Source organism: Calonectris borealis, chromosome 5 (genome assembly GCF_964195595.1).
Source record: "Calonectris borealis chromosome 5, bCalBor7.hap1.2, whole genome shotgun sequence".
NCBI lineage: Eukaryota > Metazoa > Chordata > Aves > Procellariiformes > Procellariidae > Calonectris > Calonectris borealis.
Genome location: NC_134316.1, coordinates 7,451,516 through 7,470,763, shown reverse-complemented (window position 1 = coordinate 7,470,763; position 19,248 = coordinate 7,451,516). Strand labels below are relative to the sequence as shown.

At 41.5% G+C, this 19,248-nt stretch overlaps 1 protein-coding gene across 7 annotated transcripts in view; it reads right to left on the bottom strand.

Annotated features, from left to right (window-relative positions):
- The window catches only part of MNAT1 (MNAT1 component of CDK activating kinase), a 129,015-nt gene that overhangs the window by 25,967 nt on the left and 83,800 nt on the right, over positions 1 to 19,248 (bottom strand). For 5 of the 7 annotated variants that reach the window (XR_012673770.1, XR_012673769.1, XR_012673772.1 and 2 more), the window contains one exon: positions 14,523 to 14,644. The exons of 1 other annotated variant lie outside the window; for it this stretch is intronic. Coding sequence is in view for 2 of the 6 variants with exons in the window: in XM_075150869.1 (XP_075006970.1) it covers positions 14,523 to 14,644 (122 nt within the window). In the remaining 4 variants the exon portion in view is untranslated. Of the gene's footprint in view, positions 1 to 13,208; positions 14,035 to 14,522; positions 14,645 to 19,248 lie in introns of all 7 variants that reach the window. One more of the 7 variants, XR_012673771.1, reaches the window with a different exon arrangement.

The following is a 19,248-nucleotide window of genomic DNA, read 5'->3' as shown; positions in this document are numbered from 1 at the left end:
GAAAAAAAAAAAAGCAGGATGCACCAACATCACGGAATAAGAAATTTAAAAAAGGTAAGATTTTCATTCCATATTTCAGATTTTTTGCAGACTCTGTATCTGTGGGACTTTTCATTCCAAAATTAACTGTGTGCTGAAGAGAATCTGGAACAGCAGAGCCTTTATCCTTCCAAGTTTTGAGAAGGCCTCAGAGTGCAGACCTCCTCTTCTCTCTCATTTCTGGAATACTTTTTGACGATTAACAGAATCAATGACAACAGAGCAAGAAGTCTGCGCAATCCATCAGGGCCTAAATGTGAAAAGAGGAGGAGGAGAGAGGGAACCTTCTAATGACAGGAAGGGGAGAAGAGGTGTAGATTTTTTTTGGCTTTATTCATGAGCATTTCCTCATGAATTCTGGAAGAGAGTCAGGAAATAAAGATAGCAGCCAGAACTCACCTTCTGCATTTTTTTAAGGGAGAACTAGACAAATGCAGCGATAGCAAATAAAGGAAATACACAAGTAACCTTCTCTATGCAAGGCAGATGCTACCCCAGAACACGGAGTTGGCATAAAATCATGGTATAGAGGTTGTTTGGGAAATTCTTAATAAATATTAAAAACACAAGTATGCTGTTATCTGCATTTTTTCCAAAGTTCATGGAAAAATTAAAGCATGGGTCGATGCTCCTGAGAACAGACATGTCAGCAAGATTCCCAGGTTTAGGGGGAAAGAACAAAGACGTGGAGAAACTACCTGTTATCTTGAAGCTCTATTAATGTCAACAGACTCCAGAGAAGAGAGAAGAGCATTGGAGCCAGGACCACAGCACCTTTTCTATCCTTCCAGAAAGGCTCACCTGACTTTTTGTAATGACAGAGCAGAGGTGCCTGGACACATGCTTAGCGGACTAATGCCAGCAATAGCCAAGACATGGGACCTCCTCTTCTACAGGGTTTGCCCTCTGCTTTCTCCTCCTCACAGGTCTATGCATTGCTACTATCCAGCCTACAAGGACAGAGGAGAAGGAAAGAAAAGAGACTACTTTCTTTTCAACAGAAGGTAGTCCTCGTGCTCTGCAGTTACGCAGAGGAATAGCCAAGAGCAAGTGAGCAACCACCACTTGATATTAGTAGGGCATTAAGAGGATAGAGAATGCGCTCACCTTAAGCAGCATCTTAGAGGAAACACCATCTCTCCATCAGCAGCAGCTGAGTGGATCCCTAAGCAAAAAACCTATCCCTGCAACAAATCTGGATTGATGGGTCATTAAAAAGAGTGACTAAAAGAGACCTTTTTTTTTGGTAGAAATATTTAAAATATAGAAAAACACAACCACTTCCAGTACAAAAGTAACCAAGCATGTAACAAGTGTATTACATCAACTTAAATAATAAATCTAACCTGCTAATATTTTCAACACCATACTTTGTTCTCGCACACTTTTGAATTACTCTAACACTATTTTTAAACAAATCCTTTCTCTGAAGAAAACATCAATATATCAAAACTATTTTTTAAACTCATGAGTTTCCTCTTTTGCAAAGCAATTATTTTCAGTACTGTAAAGGTTTCCACGGCACCGTCCACTTCCAAATGACAAATATCAGCAATAGCTGGATTTAAAACAAACAAACTGAAAACCCCAAATCAGCAGCATTTGACTCAAGGAAAAACATTAAGTATTTTCAAGCAGAAGAATTGAAAAACTTATTCTTACTTAAAAAAAAAAGTATGTACGCACACCTGCTGTTCTATCAATCTAAGCAGGAAACCATTTCACTGCTGCATCATAAGTAGAAGAAAAGTGCTTATTAAAACATTAATCACAGTCCATTATATTCTGACTCCATGCCAGAAGTTCCCATTACATCACTGAAAATATCTATTAACCAAAACCTGATTCTGACAAGTTACAGAAGTGTAGTGTTTAGGATTTAGTAATGTAAAAGTCAGTTTTAGAAGAACAGTTACACAATTGATTTTGCAGTGGCAAGCAAGTATAATTAATTGTTTTTGTGACATTTATTACTGCAATGGGGTTGATTTAACTGGTGTTTCTACTGTAAAATTATTCAAAAATTATTTCAAACTTCATCTACTTTTATTAAACACATTTATTGTGAAGGTATTTAATACCCGGGGCTGGCTAAACAATTTTAAAATGTGCTGGATATACTAGTACATGTAAAACTGTGTTGTCTTGTGTAAATATGGGCCTTGTTTAGAACTACGTCTCACAGGAAATTGTGCCAAATGAAAACCATCTCCCCTTCTCCTCTCCCACTGAAAAGGATTTATGTTTTTACATTTAATACCAGTTAGGTAAAGAAACAAAAATATGGTGGCGTTACCTTCAAGCCTGAGCAATAGCTCATCTGTGAAGTCCGATTATGTTCAAACCCCCATTTTGTTATTAGAAATGTGGCCTAACTCAAATGCCCCAATTTGGAAGAGAGAGAAATGAACAACTCAATTCTTTCTGGAAGCCTGGCATACACAGTTGTTTACCTAGAACAGTTTTTAACTAACTATTAGCAAGGCTGTAAAACCAAAGCCATGAAAATCAGTTCCTAAATGTGTATATATAATCTCCAGCCAACCAACTTAATTGCAGGTACTTTCCTCAACCCCCTGTAAGCAGCCCCACTCAAAAAAAATAATCAAAGCCATAGAGCGTGATACGAAACACATATTATGTCCCTAATCCAAGGGAGGAAAAAAAGGGCATATTTTAAAAGAATGCTAAATTCATAATCGCCACTGCAGCTGTACGTTTAGTGCCACCAACCTTCACAAGACCACTGTCCATTCAGGGGCCAGCCCTCCCTTTCTCAGCTCAAGTGAGTGTGGGTGCGCACAGAGTTACCGGGCACCAAGGCCAGCTCAGGTGGGGTCACTGCTGCACTTGCTTGTCCTCCGTTGGTTCAGGTGGTTCCTGCTGTAGTAATTCCCATGACATGCAACTGAAATCATGGGTTACAACAATTTAAAGGTATTTCCATTACAATCTCCACCCCTGGTCCCTTTGGGCCAGGTTATAGGGTTTAACATTGCCATGAACTCCTCCCCTTGCTCCTAGCCTGGCTAGCAACAAGGGGTTCCTGCTACAGTAATTCCCATTACATGCAACTCAAATCCCGGGTTACAACAATTTAAAGGTATTTCCATTACAATCTCCACCCCTGGTTCCTTTGGACCAGACCATCGAGTTTAACATTGCAATGAACTCCTCCCCTTGCCCCTGCTCCGGCTTGGACTTACCCACAGACTGCAGTCCCTCAGAGTGTACCTGCTCCAAGTGGAGCCTCATCTATGAGCCACAGTCTCTCCAGGGGTGTACCTGCTGCGGCATAGACTTACCCACAGCCACAGTCGCTTTGAGGTGCACCTGTTCCAGTGTGGCCTTCTCCATGGGCCACAATGCCTTCAGAGATGGACCTGCTCCAGCGTGCCCTTACCCACAGCCACAGACTCTTCAGAAGTAAACCTGCTCCAGCATGGCCTCAACTCATGGCTGCAGTCCCTCCAGGGGTGTACCTGCTCTGTCATGGGCTTATCCATGGCCACACACTTTGAGGTGCTCCAGCATGACCTCATGCACAACCACTGATGCTTCAAGGTGTACCTGCTGCAGCATGGACTTATCCACAGCCACAGATGCTTCAAGGTGTACCTTCTCCAGTGTGGACTTATCCTTGGGCCACAATCCCTTCAGAGGTATACCTGCTGCGGCATGCACAGACATAACCATGGCCACAGACCCTTTGAGATATACCTGCTCTGGCATGGGCTTATCCACAGCCACAGACACTTCGGAATGTCCTCTCCCGCGAGGACTCATGCACAGGTCACAGTCCCTTCAACTCGAGTTCACACTGGAGTTCCAGCCTGTCCCGTACAGCAGCACAGAAACAGCAGCGATGCCCTGGCCACCATCCAGCCCAGGCGCATCCCCATTGCTGTTATCAGGCTGTTCCCAGGCACAGCACAGTGAGGTGATCAGCAGCACAGCAAGCAGAGAAAGCAAAAAGCAGCCGCTAACGAGCACTAGACTCTAATATACAGTAAGGCAAGCAAGCCCCATGGCAAGCACAGGAGCCTGCCAATTAATACCTAAACAGCAGTAACAGCTATAAATCTGATCTAGTACATTCCAATCAAATCTGTCGTTATCTCGAACAACAAGCCCCATGTTGGTCACCAAAAAGGACTGTCGTGGTGCAACACCAGCCAGCAACTAAGCACCACCCAGCCGCTCGCTCACTCCCCCCGGTGGGATGGGGGAGAGAATCAGAAGGGTAAATGTCAGAAAACTCGTGGGTTGAAATACAGACAGTTTAACAGGTAAAGCAAAAGCCGCGCACACAAGCAAAGCAAAACAAGGAATTCATTCACCACTTCCCATCGGCAGGCAGGTGTTCAGCCATCGCCAGGAAAGCAGGGCTCCATCACACGTAACGGTTACTTTGGAAGACGAACACTGTAAGTCCAAATGTGCCCCCCTTCTTTCTTCTTCCCCCAGCTTCGTATGACGAACATGACGTTATATGGTGTGGAATATTCCTTTGGTCAGTTGGGGTCAGCTGTCCCAGCTGTGTCCCCTCCCAACTTCTCTCTGGCAGAGCATGGGAAGTTGAAAAGCCCTTGGCTAGCATAAGCACTACTTAGCAACAACTAAAACATCAGTGTGTTATCAACATTATTCTCAAACTAAATCCAAAACACAGCATTATACCAGCTACTAGGAAAAAAATTAACTCTATCCCAGCCGAAACCAGGACACACATGCTCTGCGTGTGTAAATGGGCAGGTTTACTGGCCTTGTCATGGGGTGTGCTGGCTGAGGCACTGCAAACCAGCTTCAGCATTGCCAGTGACCTTATTGTGGGTGTCAAGCAACCGGGTAACATCTCACTCATTTGATACAGAGGCTGATGTGAAATGAAAGCATTAGATGCTTATAAATGACTAGTATGTAGAAAACTCATTGATTATACCCACATCCTGGCATTTAAAAGACTCTGAATTCAAAGTATCTCATGTCATTAGTGTTCATGATGAATAAAAGGTGTCTGAAACACACAAACTGAAGAACAGCTGTGCTTTTTTGGGTTTTGTTTGTTTGTTTTTAAAAGGCTTGGGTTCCTATTTTGCCCCCTTGACCCAAGATACACGAGTCTCTAGCTACAAAACACGCCTGAGCTAATAACCTTTTACCTGTCCTTGGACATCTTCCAATTTCCAACATCAAAAGAGCTCCAGTTTTCCTCTCCTTTCTTTTTAAGTAGTGCCATAAGCACCAAAACTATAACACAGCCTGGCTTCCCACGGCTTGGTCTTGCGGGTGCTTGCAAGCTCTGACTGAAGCTCTTCTCAGGCAGTTAGGACATGTATGAGGTGTCTCACTCCCATGCAGCTTCTCTGGTGGCTAATAAGACACAAACTTACCAGGCACCCCTTTTTGTCAGTCAAGGTACTTTTAGGGTCCCCCTCCACATCCAACCACTCTTCTTCATGCAGCAGTTAGGGTCTTAGTTACCCCTAAAATCTCTGCCGTCCACGAAGCGTGACTGCAATCAGTGAAGAGATGCACAAACTGCTGGAATGGAAGGAGCTATAACCTCTAATTCTTGTGGGTGTGTAAGACTTGGATTTTTTTTATTTTTTAAAGGAAACTAGAAAAAATAAAGAAGTGAACATATGTGATCAGATACCATTAACTCTAAAGAAAGTTCTCCAGTTCCACTTTTCCAGAAAGTTCCTCCAGTGTGATCTAATCTGGAGGATATCAGGGTAATTATCAAAACAAGAAACCACAGACTATCAGCCCAATGCTTAAAAATCCTGCCATCCATCATATCAGATGTGAGATCCGTTACATACATAGGATCAAATTTATGAATGGAATTACTGACTTCGGCAAACGGCATGCTCCTCCAGGAAGTGATCCCTCACTCCTACCACTTAGCACTCTTCAGAGAAGCTTTAAACATAGTTGACTCCTGATCACTGTGAGAAATACTACTCATCAAGAATAAAGCTGCAACAGAGCTAACTCAAGGGGGTTCAAGAATCACGAGCAACAGCTTGATAAGCTGCAAAAAGTTTCAAGCAAGACTCCCCCATGCTTCCCTCTGCCATTTCAGGAAACTTGTAATTCACCTTTTCAGCTATTTGATACCTGAACAAACAATTTACCTTTGGAAAGCTGCTTTACAACTATGTTTGTCAGTGTCAGAGTCAAGAAGATACATCACTTCTGGCTTTATTTTCCTCTTTAGGGGTCTATTTTGCTGGCTGTCCCACGCAGTCTAAATATTTTCATTATACATAACTCCCCCTTCTTGAAACAATAGTGTTGAAGGGTCTAGGAAGCCACGCTCTCTTCCTCTTTTCCTTCTTGCATTTTTATTACAATGGATTTTTAGAAATGCCTTTGAGGGCAAATTCAAAACAGAATGCTCCTCACCTTTCTACTTCAACTACATCTGAGACTAAATAAATAATTTAAAAGATTAGTCCATCCAAACAGACCCTCCAGAAAACCATGATAGCGTTTGCCCAGCTTGCCTCAGAGCAACTCCCTGTCATGACATCTCTCTGCCATTCCTTGCAGCCAAGTACAAAGCATGAGCGATGCTCAGATGTTGATCAAGAGGAGGAGCTCTTCCTCTCAGCAGTGGTCCTCAATGAGCTCCCATATCCTCCATGACCGTCATCGGACAGACTTTGCTCCTCATCGCTAAGGTGTTCCTGCCTCTGTGGTCTAACACTGGGCTTAAAGAAAGCATTTTGGGTCTCTGTCCCGGGAAGAACTACAAAAACTGAGGACGCTGAGGTCCTTCTATTGCTGAAGTGAGAGATAAGCAGGAAAGATCACTCCTGCACGTGCAAAACGTATCGTTTTTCTTGTGGCAACTACACAATTCCCAATGCAATTATGCAGCTGGCTGAGGAGTCAGAGAAAGACTCAAAAAGGGCAATACAATGGAGTGCAGGAGAGGCAAAAAAAGGGAAAAAAAAAGTAAAGGAAAAGAAAACATTGAGCACAAAAACTACTGACCTCAAACTTACCACATAATTTCAGAGAAGCAACAGAAGATCTAAAACTTAACTTCTACAAAAATATATTTTTCTAAGCTGATGGAGGACAACTAAGGAGTAAAGTCTGTGGACATATAAAGTCACAGGAGAACCATACATCCATAGTTATATCAATGCAGGGGACGAAGGGAAGGATGAAAGCCGAGAAACGCTTTCAATAACAGATAAGAACTACCACAGACGATCAGATATTTTTGTGTGCCTGGTAGTAACAAGGCTTTGATTTGGTGAGACACAAAAGAGTGCAGAAAATAGGGCATTTGGCCCACACAATTGCTGGATGCCTCCTGCCCCATTATAATCCATCAGCAGACAGCTACGCCTGACACTTTCAGCTGCCTACTTAGCAGCGTTGCCTCTACACCTGCAGAGACAGTTCAGGGTTCACCTCCTACCAATTTTCAATAATAAAGCCAATATTACCATCCTGATTTTTGGAAGAAATTGTAAACATTTACTGGTTAATCCTGTAGTACGGTTTGCCAGACAATTCTGCACTCCTTATGTTAAGACTGATTTTTTTTTTCTTCACGTTATATGTATTTTAATAAATGCATGATTTAGTATTCTGCAAGCCCACACTACAAAAAGACTATTCTGGAATAAATGGTATAATTACATTTCCTACAGCGACCTCGTAATCTCTCGAGTATTTATTCTAGACTAAACAGCCTTACTCAGCTGCCCTGTGTCTGATTGTCGATGAAAGAAGCTTGTTTGACAACTGCTTCGAGCAGAAACATATTTTTTCCATGATTGCATGAAAAAGTAAAAAACATTACCAGACCAGTATTCTGAGTACAGAGACTCATGTTAGATCGATGAGTTAATTTTGAAGCCAAACGCCAACAAAAACAATTACTATGGACATTCTGCTGTCAGGGCCAGCTTTTGAGGTTAATTTAGTGGTACATATACAACTACAGCCAACTTTACATATAAGAAACTACATGGTGTATGCAGGCTTCCTTCTTTGTTTCTTTATATATTTTCCATATTCTCTGCTTTTATAACCCTCCCGAGACCTTTTACAGTTACAGAACCCACACTATACCCACAGGTGGGCGGGCAGGAAGCAAAACTCTCCATTTCATAAGCAGTCCACTTTTAATATATTCAATTGCTAATGACCTTGACAGAAGAGCTCCATGCAAAACACCATATACTACAGGGTGTCGTTTGAAATGTTCATAGGCATTTTTGCCAGAAAGCTGATTTCTTAAACAGTAAGATTTCAGACTTACTAAAGGCTGCACTCCTTTCCTCGATTTCCATTCAGCTGGAAAAATTGGTGCTAATCTACCTCCTCAATATTAAATTTGCATCCTTCCAAGATCCTACGACGAAACTTGCAGGATTTCTGTAGTATGCTAAAGCAATACAAGACTGTTTCTACATCAAACCAAATTAAGATGGTTTACACACAGATCTGTTTCCTTGTTCCATCCTCTCTTCAAGACAGCATACTTCGCCATATTCACTATTCCAAAAAAGCGTACCCACCTAGTACTTCTATTGTCACCAATAGGATTTTATTCAATTATTCGTGATAAAATGAAGAAAAAATACTTCACTTTAAAAGGCTGTATGCAAATGCAGCGGTGTCTTTAAAGCAACGATTACTTCTTACCTGCCAATTCTCGTTCATTAGGTGCCTGATTCAAAACGCATTGCAGCCAACAGAAATCTTTCTATTGAGGATCAGGCCCTGCAACAGGAGACACTGGGAAATTCAGACCATATGCCTTCGTAGCCAAGAGAATTCCTGCAAGGAGTGCAGCCCTCTATATGCTCTCCAAAGCAAGACAAGCTTTCCTTGCTCTTACTCAATCTTTTGACTCTGACCACTGAGCTTATTGGGAAACTATATTCTATTCAAAGGAACAGAATGAATTCAGTGTTCAAAATCAATGAGCCAAAGCAGATCAAATAAGCCCTTCATTTGCGGCTTTTCCCCTTTTCCAAGATTCAAGAAATATCTGCATACCCCAATGACAAAGAGAGCAGATGTGAAAAATCACCTGCTACAACTTCTAAAGCCCAGCGGTCCTGTCACCCATTCAAAATCAATTCTCAGTTATTTCACCATCTTGAACTCAACATAGACACTGACAGGGTTTTAGCAAAAACTAATCTGGCCAAAGACCAGATCAACTATGGTTTAAGAATAGTTTGGAGAGCATCCTTACTATTGCCTCACTTTAAAAAAAAAAAATCACTATGATTGACAGCAAAGAAGTTACACGAGTCATTTCTAGATTAAGTGCCAGAACTCTACATGTGTTTCAAATTACACTACAACACTGTACAACAAAGAAATATGCAGAAATTTTCCACTTGAAATGAAGGTTAAAAATTAAAGGCTAACAAAGCTCTAACAGATACGAAATCCAACCTCCTCATCTTAATCCGAAATTTGAAATGACTGAGCTGTCCTACACTAGGAAAAAAAAGGAACAAATCAATGCAGTTGTTCGTTATAAAAAGCACAGTGGGCTAAAACACGTTCATTGTACCTACAGACTTCCACAGCGCTCTGATTGGTACTTACCCTCAACTCTTAAAATGACATTTTGCTTAGATTTAACTTTTACATTATAAAAGTGTATTACCTATCCTCATTAGATTAGCATTCACCATTGAACTTTATTTTTGCATCATATTTAAACAAACCACTAATTAACTGGAGTGCTCCTAACAATGTGGTTATACGGGAAAACAAGTTGATAAATCAAAGGGAAGTCACATTTTTCCCTAAAGAAAAGCAAAGATTTTTGGAGCAAACGCAATTTTTTATATACACATGTATATATTCAGGGTATATCTCTCCAGACAAACTTAAGTAGGCAAACACAATTTTATTTTAAGCAGCCCAGGCTGCTTGATTACAAGGTCTGCACAAAAGTTCTCTGTTAAGGCAAAGAATTTTTAAGTGGAGCACAAATAGAAATTTTTAATCTTACTTGTAAACTACCTCCATTTTGTCAGAATAGCGAGAATAGGACTGGCGCTGTGTTAAGAGTACGATCCATTTTGGATTACAAGAGACTGTTTGTAAACTTTGAGACATGGAGTTCACACATCTTTACCCAAAATGTTAATCACATAAGCAGATTTTCGATTTATAGTCAGTTTTTAAGTAGCTTGTGTATGGCTCTTCCACAGCTGTAAATACTTGGTGTGAGAACGTTGTGTGGCCATTCCTGCTAGCCGTACATACTTAAAATTAATGCCAAGAATGTCTTTACATTTTTCAGGACCTCAAACAAACATCATTTTGATCCTCAGGGTTTGTTGGGGTTTTTTTGTTGTTTTGTTTTGTTTTTTAAATCAAAACTACATAACAAACATACATTTTTAAAACAACAAACTAATTTCCATCCCCATCCTGTTTTGGTCTTTCACTACTTGGCATATCAGAGTTTGTTATATTTTTAATTTCTTTTGTTTTGCAGTAAGAAAAATCCAGACCTCCAACCACACATATTCAGTGTGCTCAGCTAAAACATTAGAAAAAGAAAAGGGAAAAGGGAAAAGGGAAAAGGGAAAAGGGAAAAGGGAAAAGGGAAAAGGGAAAAGGGAAAAGGGAAAAGGGAAAAGGGAAAAGGGAAAAGGGAAAAGGGAAAAGGGAAAAGGGAAAAGGGAAAAGGGAAAAGGGAAAAGGGAAAAGGGAAAAGGGAAAAGGGAAAAGGGAAAAGGGAAAAGGGAAAAGAAGACAAGCTTTTTTTACCCCTCTAAGAAAACCTCAAAGTAAAGTAATGGCAGCGAGTGCCTGAGCACGCAGGCGCTCATGCTCTCCCTCTCAACCACACATCTCCTCTCCCGGAAAGCCATGGTAGGTCACACAGCCTTGCAATGACTTTGGCAGTTCAACAGATCTGGACTGATTTGAACCAAAAGATGACACTCCCCAACCTACTCAAACTACATCAACCTAACCATGTCTGGTGACCACAGAAGTGCTAGTAGGGCCTTTGATAAGACAGGGCTCTCCAAACACGACTCCCATCAGCAGGTTGCCTTCAGCTCCACCCAGAAACCAACAATTTCCCAATGCACTTCACTGAACACTTCAGTAATGTAGAGTAGTGACCCAGGACTATCAGACATCATGGAGGGACAGGCAGCTATAGAGCATGCCTCCAGGACGGGTACGTTACGGTGATCCAAGACCCCACTTTTCTCCAAGGACAGCATCACAGGTTTGGGAGACGCTCTCATCCTTCTCCCCTTCTTCCTTCCAAGTCACATTTCCATTTGACAGCTGAGACAGACATGAGCTGGCCTCACAGGCTGAACATCCAAAGTGACCTTTGCCACCCAGATCAAACTGTCACCAACCTGGCATGTTCAGTGTGTATTCATGGGACTACCAGCCACTGAGACTTCCTTGCAGGAACCCCACAGACATGTAGTCAAGGGAACCTCTATCAGAGGCTGGCTCTGAGAAAGCTTCACTCCCCCTGCCAGAAGGTTAAATACTGTCTAGAAGTTAGTGTAATATTGCTCCCAGAAAGCTATGTAATTCAGGATTATTGCCTATATGTCATTACTTCCAGAAAATTTTCCTCCATTAAAAAATATTGGGGGGGCCCCCTGAAGGACACAAACCCCTACACATTATACCAATCATTTGTGTTGGGGGGAAAAAAAAAAAACAAACAAACAATTTCTTCATTATTCTCAGACTTCCAACACAAAGCAAAAAATGCATTATAAGGATGTTAATGCTTTTCTGCAGTACACAGAAAAAAGAAAATTTACAGCCCCAAGAGAAACTGAAAACAAATTTCTAAAAACAGTTTGAACATAAATTTCCTTTTTTGCAAAACTTACAAAATCCATACAGAAGAGCAGTGGGAGGATGCAGAATCAAGTTTATTGGACTGCAGGCAAAGTTTTTTGTAAAGCCTAATAAGAAAATAATACAAGTCATCTTAAAAAGCATTTTTTTTTTTAATTATAAAAGATCCCTAACAAATATTCTAAATGATCCTTTAAGGATTCACCCTTTTTCTTGCTCTTTGCTAGAAACCTTCTTGCCAGCTGTCTCCTTCATTACAGCAGTTACTAAGAAAGAAAAGCAATACTCATGGTGAAACCTAAAATGAGTCTTGCAGAAGGTAAGAGGTTAAGATGTGAACATTCAAAAAACCCATTCTACTGAGTGTTTTGAAGATAATAAACCGTATGTTGTAAAAAAAAAAAAAAGTCAATAAATTACGCTACCAGAAGTGAATTCAAAGTCTCCAGGTTGGCATTGTCTTTGCAATAATTCTGGCTCCAGAAACTCAGATGGTAACAGCCTGCACATTTGAGGGAACTATTTAGCAGCAATAAATAGCCACACTGCAAAATTATTAACAAGAACATGAAAAGAGGGAGACACACCAAAAAAATTAAATAAATTTAGATTTAACCTGTCCTTATATGAGTCCAAACAAAGAGGAAACTAAAAATCTTTAGGAGGAGTGGATAACATTGTGCCCAGCTCTTCTGCCTCACCCAGGCAGCTGTATGCAGCTGCCTGAAAAAACCCAATGCAGGGACCGAGGCACATTAGTTAAGCATTCATCATCAACAGGAAATGCGCACGAGTTCATACAAACACAGAAACACAAATATATAAACGAACAGCCTTCCATGGTTTAAGGTATTTCAGACACCCCATGGAATAGGGTTAGAGTTGTACCGGCTGGGAACCCACAGCATCGATATATTTGTTTTGGAATTGCAAACAGCCTCAGGACTCAGAAGAACTCTTCTGGTGGGCACCACCGACCCACCCACGCACCTCCCCTTGCTACCACAGCCACCCAGCACCCCTGCTGCTCTTAACTCTTTCATCACCTCCAGAGCCAAGCCAACAGCCCTGGCTGTTTACGCTTGGAGAAGTAAAATGACGCGTGCGTCGAAGCGTCTCCAAGAAAAGACTGTGAGCATTGTTCGCTAACCCTGCTCCAAATACGCTCGCGTACAGACTTTGCAATGCAACTGCAGTATTTAAAGGATTTTGTTTTGCAAGGTGTTGGGTTGCCTTCGAACCAGTGAAACAGGCGGTTAGATGCGATGGACACGGATAGCACAGGGTTCCTGCCAGATCTGGACACCAGTACTCACCTTATGGGGGCACATGCGAAGGGACAGGGACTGGGAGTCCTCCCTACACAAGTCATCTTTCTTTTTCCCCGAGCATTTTCATTTGTGATGAGGCTTAGGGCTGAGAGGGCCTCAAAGTTCCCCTCGCGTTGGAGGTCCCTCACAGCTGTGCTCCATCCAAACAGGTGGTGAAGGCTGAGTCTGGCTTTGCCCAAGTTTAAACTACTAATTAATATTTGGTCTCAGAAGCTTGATATCAAATAATAAAAATTATAGGCATCAGGAGGACATAGAAACAATAAAAATGGAGACAACCTCAATTCCAGACAGCCTTGAATTTTCTGAAGCACCATTAGGCTTGCTTATTTACTTTAAAAAGTCTATCTACCTCTATCATTTTCTGGATGAGATACAATTTCTCCTGTGCCAGTGAATTAGATGGGATTCCTGTTTGGATTTCAGTGGTCTCTGAAACTGCATACTAAAGTGTCTCAACTTTGTTCAGTACTTTGTGGCTTCAGTTTTCCCATACTGCACAGTCAAACATAAACTGTTATTTTTTAAACTCTTTCTTGCCTTGCCAGTCTGCACGTTCATTCTACCACGTCGTTTTCCAACCACTGTAAGTGCTGGTGACCTTGAGAGTTAGGCCACGACGAGCTGGGTGACACTCACTATCCCAGTAGCTACACGTTTTCAGGTGGCGTTTCAGCTACAAACACGTCTCTAGAGAGCACGCACGTCACTTTTGGACTTCCCAGCCTCCATTACCTGGGCACAGCAGGCTCCCAAACTCCCTTCCAAACATGGCTGCACACCACGATGCCGCCAAGCTGCTGGACCAGCCCTGTATTATATTTTTGACAAAGTTAAGCTCTGTACTTCATTTCTCACAAACGCAGTTTGACTGTAGACAGCAGTCGACAAGTAAATCTACCCTTTTCCATGGCAAACAGCCCAACTTTAATATTTTTACTGGCTTACAGCTGGGTAAATTAAGCCCCAGATTTTTATTTATTTATTTTTTAATACCGTGCAACTGAAAATGAACAGCTACTTCACTACGACTGCCAAGGACAACCTTAAAAACACTAATGCAATCCAGTCCAGCTCTCAATAGATCTATAAAGGCTAGAGGACCAAAAATTTCAGCTTATCCACCCAAACAAAATGTTGGTTGGGCAGGAAGTCTAATATTTCGCTAAGATCCTTTTAAAAAAGAAAAAAAAAAAAAAGAAAAAGAAAAAAACCCCCCATGCGCTGGCAAACTGAAGATGGGTACAGTCCCAGCTACAATGCTGTGAAATGGGAATTAAAACTTGCTGTGTTACTTACCCCAGCCTTCCCAGCATTTCAAGCTCTGGAACTTGTGGTCCATATGTCTCCACTTGCAGAGGCTGATACTCATACAAAGCTTCCTCTAGCTTTTGAATAGGAGCTAGTGAAATATGCTGACCCTGATTTAAAGAAAAAAAAAAAAAAAAACAAAACAGTAAAACATTTCTACATAACGGGTCAAGGTTTTGTTTTTACTTTTTTAAAATGCAATGCAGGAACAAGCTTACACCATTAACCTGGTCCAGATAAAGACCATCCCATTAAGAACATACTATCTACTGTATCACTCGTTTCTTCATGATTTAAATTTTTTACTGGGATCTACAGTTTGGAAGTAATGTTTCATTAGCTATAAGTGTTCGGACAAGGTAGGAAGGAAAGGGGAAAGTTTTATTGAAGGCAGGCTTACCATTAGAGAGTGCAGCTGCTTCCAGTGTCACTAGTAAAATTATTATTAGGTAAAAATTTCGTTTATCAGAAGTAATATCAAACAAATGTCTCTGAGCAACCCTATTTGATTCTGTAATCAATGATTTCCTGAAAGTCCTAATTAGAAAGGGAAGCCGCTTTCATTTCTCTCTGCAGGCTTTGTAAGCTCCTATATATAATGGCTCTCAAGATAGACTTTTACAACGTAATACAATTAATTCATTCAGCAAATTCCCATTTGTTTCATAACTAAAATATAGAAACACACAAACATAAAATTTTCATTCCAGATGGTACTTTTGCAAGCCCTTCAGACCACTGAGAAATAGCTAGACATTTTCACCCCCCTCCAAGTCCCTATCACTCTGAGCTCTCACAAAATAGGAGACTTGTGGCTGGAAAGGAGGGGTCAGGAGGATGTGAGATAGAGCCAAAGTTAACAGATGTTGCTGCGTGACATTCTACACTGATTTGTTGATCTTTCACACAGTTTCAATTTTCTACTGTATTCTATGGTGCTCACAAAAATTAGCAGCAGCAGCAAAAAGACAGAGCACTATGAGCTCCCCCAAAACAGCCTGGCTTCCCCTGCAGAAACTGAGCTTCACATCTGCAAAACGCAGGAATTTAGGAAAGTAGTAGTATTGTTTTTGTAGACATTTTGTCTGCAACAGGAGATCGGAAGCTTTCCACGGTGTAATGCCGTGTATAACCCTGGCTCCCGCTGGTGATCACTTACTGAGCTTCACTTCCCTGAGGCCACTCATGCACACATCTACTCCCTCATTTGGAAACTAAAGGCTCCTAACATGGGACACAGGGTTAAAATTAACTAAAGAGACAAAAAAAAGTCAGTAGAAGGGACAAGCTGTTAACTGAATTTGTGGTCGTGGACAGTAACCTTTTGAATTTGGAGCATGGATATTTTTGTTTAGAGAGTTGCAGAAAATGGCTAAGAAAATTGAAGACATAAGTCCTTGAGAGGTACTGTCATGGATCTAGGCCGATTTCTATGGAAATATCAGCAGCTCAAGTTTTTGACTGAAACAGCTCTGTGTGTGTGATGAGAACAGACAGTTCAGGTCTTTTTCTGCACTGCCCGGGAGCCTGGCAGTGCTGCTGCCAACACTGTTACGGTGACAGTGTCTTGAAGGCAAAACGTGGTGAAGAAAGTTCTCAGGTTAGCCATGAGTCGCTCTAACTTTCACAGTTAGCATACTGTTATTTCTGTGCCGCAAACTATTGCTGCAACATTAAAACCAGGCAACCACACACTTAAAAAAAAAAAAGTAGGAAAAGAAAGGTTAAAAATTCCGCTTTAATCCCACTTCATGATATCTTAAGATACAAATGAAAGGTCTTTTTTATATTGCTAGAAGTTGTCAATTTACAATCTATTCAAGTTCATGAAAATATTATACTTTGTAACTACATTCATATGGGTATGTTACACCCGTTGTAAGAGATTAATGTTTAAGTAAGACTTTCAGATTTGAATTTTTAACAATGTCTTTGTCTCTAACCAAACCAAAGGGAAAGACATGTCGACATTTTACATGCATACACTCAGTGAAAAGTACCAGTCTTTCCAAATCCAAAGCAATTTTATTCCAGCCATAGAAAAGAAAATTCAGTTTCAGGCAAACATCAAAACCATGATAAATATTTTGGGAAATTACTTGTGTGTGGAAAAAAGGGGCAGCTCAGATTGCAGGAGCTACATCTCTGGAGGGCATCACCAGAACAGCTGCTCGCTGTTAGCAGAGTTGCCACTGGTGCATTCCTAACACTTTTTTAATGAGAGTGACTTTCTGCCAACATTGGCCAAGAGACACAAGGAAGGCTCCCAACAAACTGACCGGGCTCATCACAAGCCTCTTTCCCCACCACTATTTATGCTGCTATAGATGCCCATCTCTGTCTGGGGACTCCTGGGAGGATAGGATGAAAATGTTTCGCTTGTCTTCCTCTCTCTGTGGGGTTCCCCAGGTGCCAGGGGTCAGAAGGGATCATGATGGTCATTTACTCTCAGATGGTCAATCGATAACCGCAAGGGAGCTGCCTGTGAACCGTGGGGTGGCTGACTGTTCAGCACACCAGCTGTATGGTGGGCACTGGTGAACGTGTCATGGGGAAGCCACCAAGCCATGCCAGGACCTTTCTGTGAGGTGTGGTATTGCAAAAACAACACACTGCGGTGGCCAGAGAGCAGAAGTAGAATATCGGAAGAGGAGAAGCATATAGAAACTGTCCATGCTTGAGCCGGTCTGACCTCATGTCCAGCACAGGCCAGGACATTTTGTGTTCCTGTACGAAGCCCAAGGACTGGCAGTTCAGCCAATGCACCTTCTTTTGAAAGGCGTCCAATCTAGACAAAGATTTCAGATCATAAAGGTCCAGGCACAGCCCCTAGGTAAGTTGTTCCAATAGTTAATTATTTTCACCATTAAATATTGGCAGCTCATTTCTAGTTCATCAAGATCAGTTTCAAAGCACTGGCTCTCTCCTACATCTTTCTCACCTATATACTGGGCCAAGGTGCAAGTGTTAGGAACCAGTACGTACTTTTGCATGGCAAAACGACTGCATTGGTTTGTGTCCAGCCAGCAGATCTGCACCTCAAGGAGACTGTGCAGCTGTATGACACAGCTCATTTGTTTTCGTTTCCCAAAATCACAACTTTAGCTGATGGGCTTTGGCAACATGGATTACATTCCACTCAGCAATGGGAAAAAAAACCACGACCGGCTGTTGTTCCTGCCCTATAGCTGTCTGGCCTTTAGGTAAAGGCTTTTTCCTATAAACTGGATTTTAGTCTGCCTTGATTTGGGAAAGGGTTAGATGGAATCATAAGAGTTACACCATACATTCCCACCTGAAAGCAGCTGAAGCCTGGTGAAGCCCTGCAACCACAGCAGCTCTTTAGATGTTTTGGATATGAACAGGCTCTATCTACACTGCCGACTCCTTGCAATGCAAGTACAGCAGCGCGGCCACGCAGGATCCTGAGCTCACGGGCTTCCAACTCGTTTAGCCCTGCGCAGATTACAGCATGATCGCAACACTGGGTATGGCACAGATCCGTGCAAAAAGGCTGGGACGGAAACCTAGGAAAACTTAACAGTGAAAAGCATTGCCTTTCCTATTTCCACTGATGTTGCGATATTGGGATAAGTTGCATTTCAAAAAATCTTGTTGAAGTTAAAAGGCTCAATTTGACAAATATTACCTCAATTAAAAGCCATTTGACCAGTAGTATCTCAGTTGTGTCTCTCTGTCCTGAGTGGCCCCTAGCCATTTCATAAAAGACTGGTATAAAAGGGAAGCTGTTGTGTAACTTCAGATATCACAAGAGACAGCAACTGTTACTTAGGACTTACACAGCACTTTTACAGATCCAAAAAACATTTCACACCTATGAGGTAAGATTTTTAAATTTCCTGTATTCCACCTAGACAGCCAGCCTTACCTCTTTCAAGCATTAGGAGACATTTATCAGCATGCTAAAGCCAAAATGAAAGCAGCGGGTCCAAGATCCTGCTTTTGCTTTGCTTTCTCCTGACAAACCCAAGATCTGACGTTGTGGTCATGGGTAAGTATTTCTAATTCCCATTGGATGCTGTAATGTTTGTGTAAAAGAAGCTGACAGTATCCAAATGGAGATAGAAAAGGCTTCCAAGAACACAGACAACAGATTTTCCTGCCTCCTCTCCCTCCCACCCCTATCTTCATGGCATATGAGTGTTTTCTCTGGGATTATTTTAGGCACCGTAGCTGTCTATTATGTTTTGGAATGTATGGAACCACAAAACACACTGCTAATTAGAAGGAAGGCATTTGCTTATCCCTATGACTTTGTTTATGTAAAAGACTGCACAGCAATGGGTTTGTGAGCAACTGACTTTCCATTCATGTACTCTATAGTTTTAGATGCGAGAAATACAGGATTAAATTAGGAAGGGGCTTTAAATAATGTTGTTGCATTACAAATAAAACTGACTGGCTGATTTACTTTTCACTGTCCTAGATACACTGTTTGAGACATCTCACAGTTCAAATAATAAGAAACAAAAGCAGCAGCCAATTTTTGTTTCACACTGTGATACAACATGACATTAAGAAAAAAAAAAAAAGGCCATGGATTATATACAGAGAAGAGCTGCCCTTGCAGTGACAAGGAGCTTATTTTAAACAGAAAACAATGTCCTTTTAAGACAGGTCACAGCTATAAGAGCATCAAAATTATAGTTTATCAGTGCACATAGGGGTTTGGGGAGGGACTCTTGGCAAATGC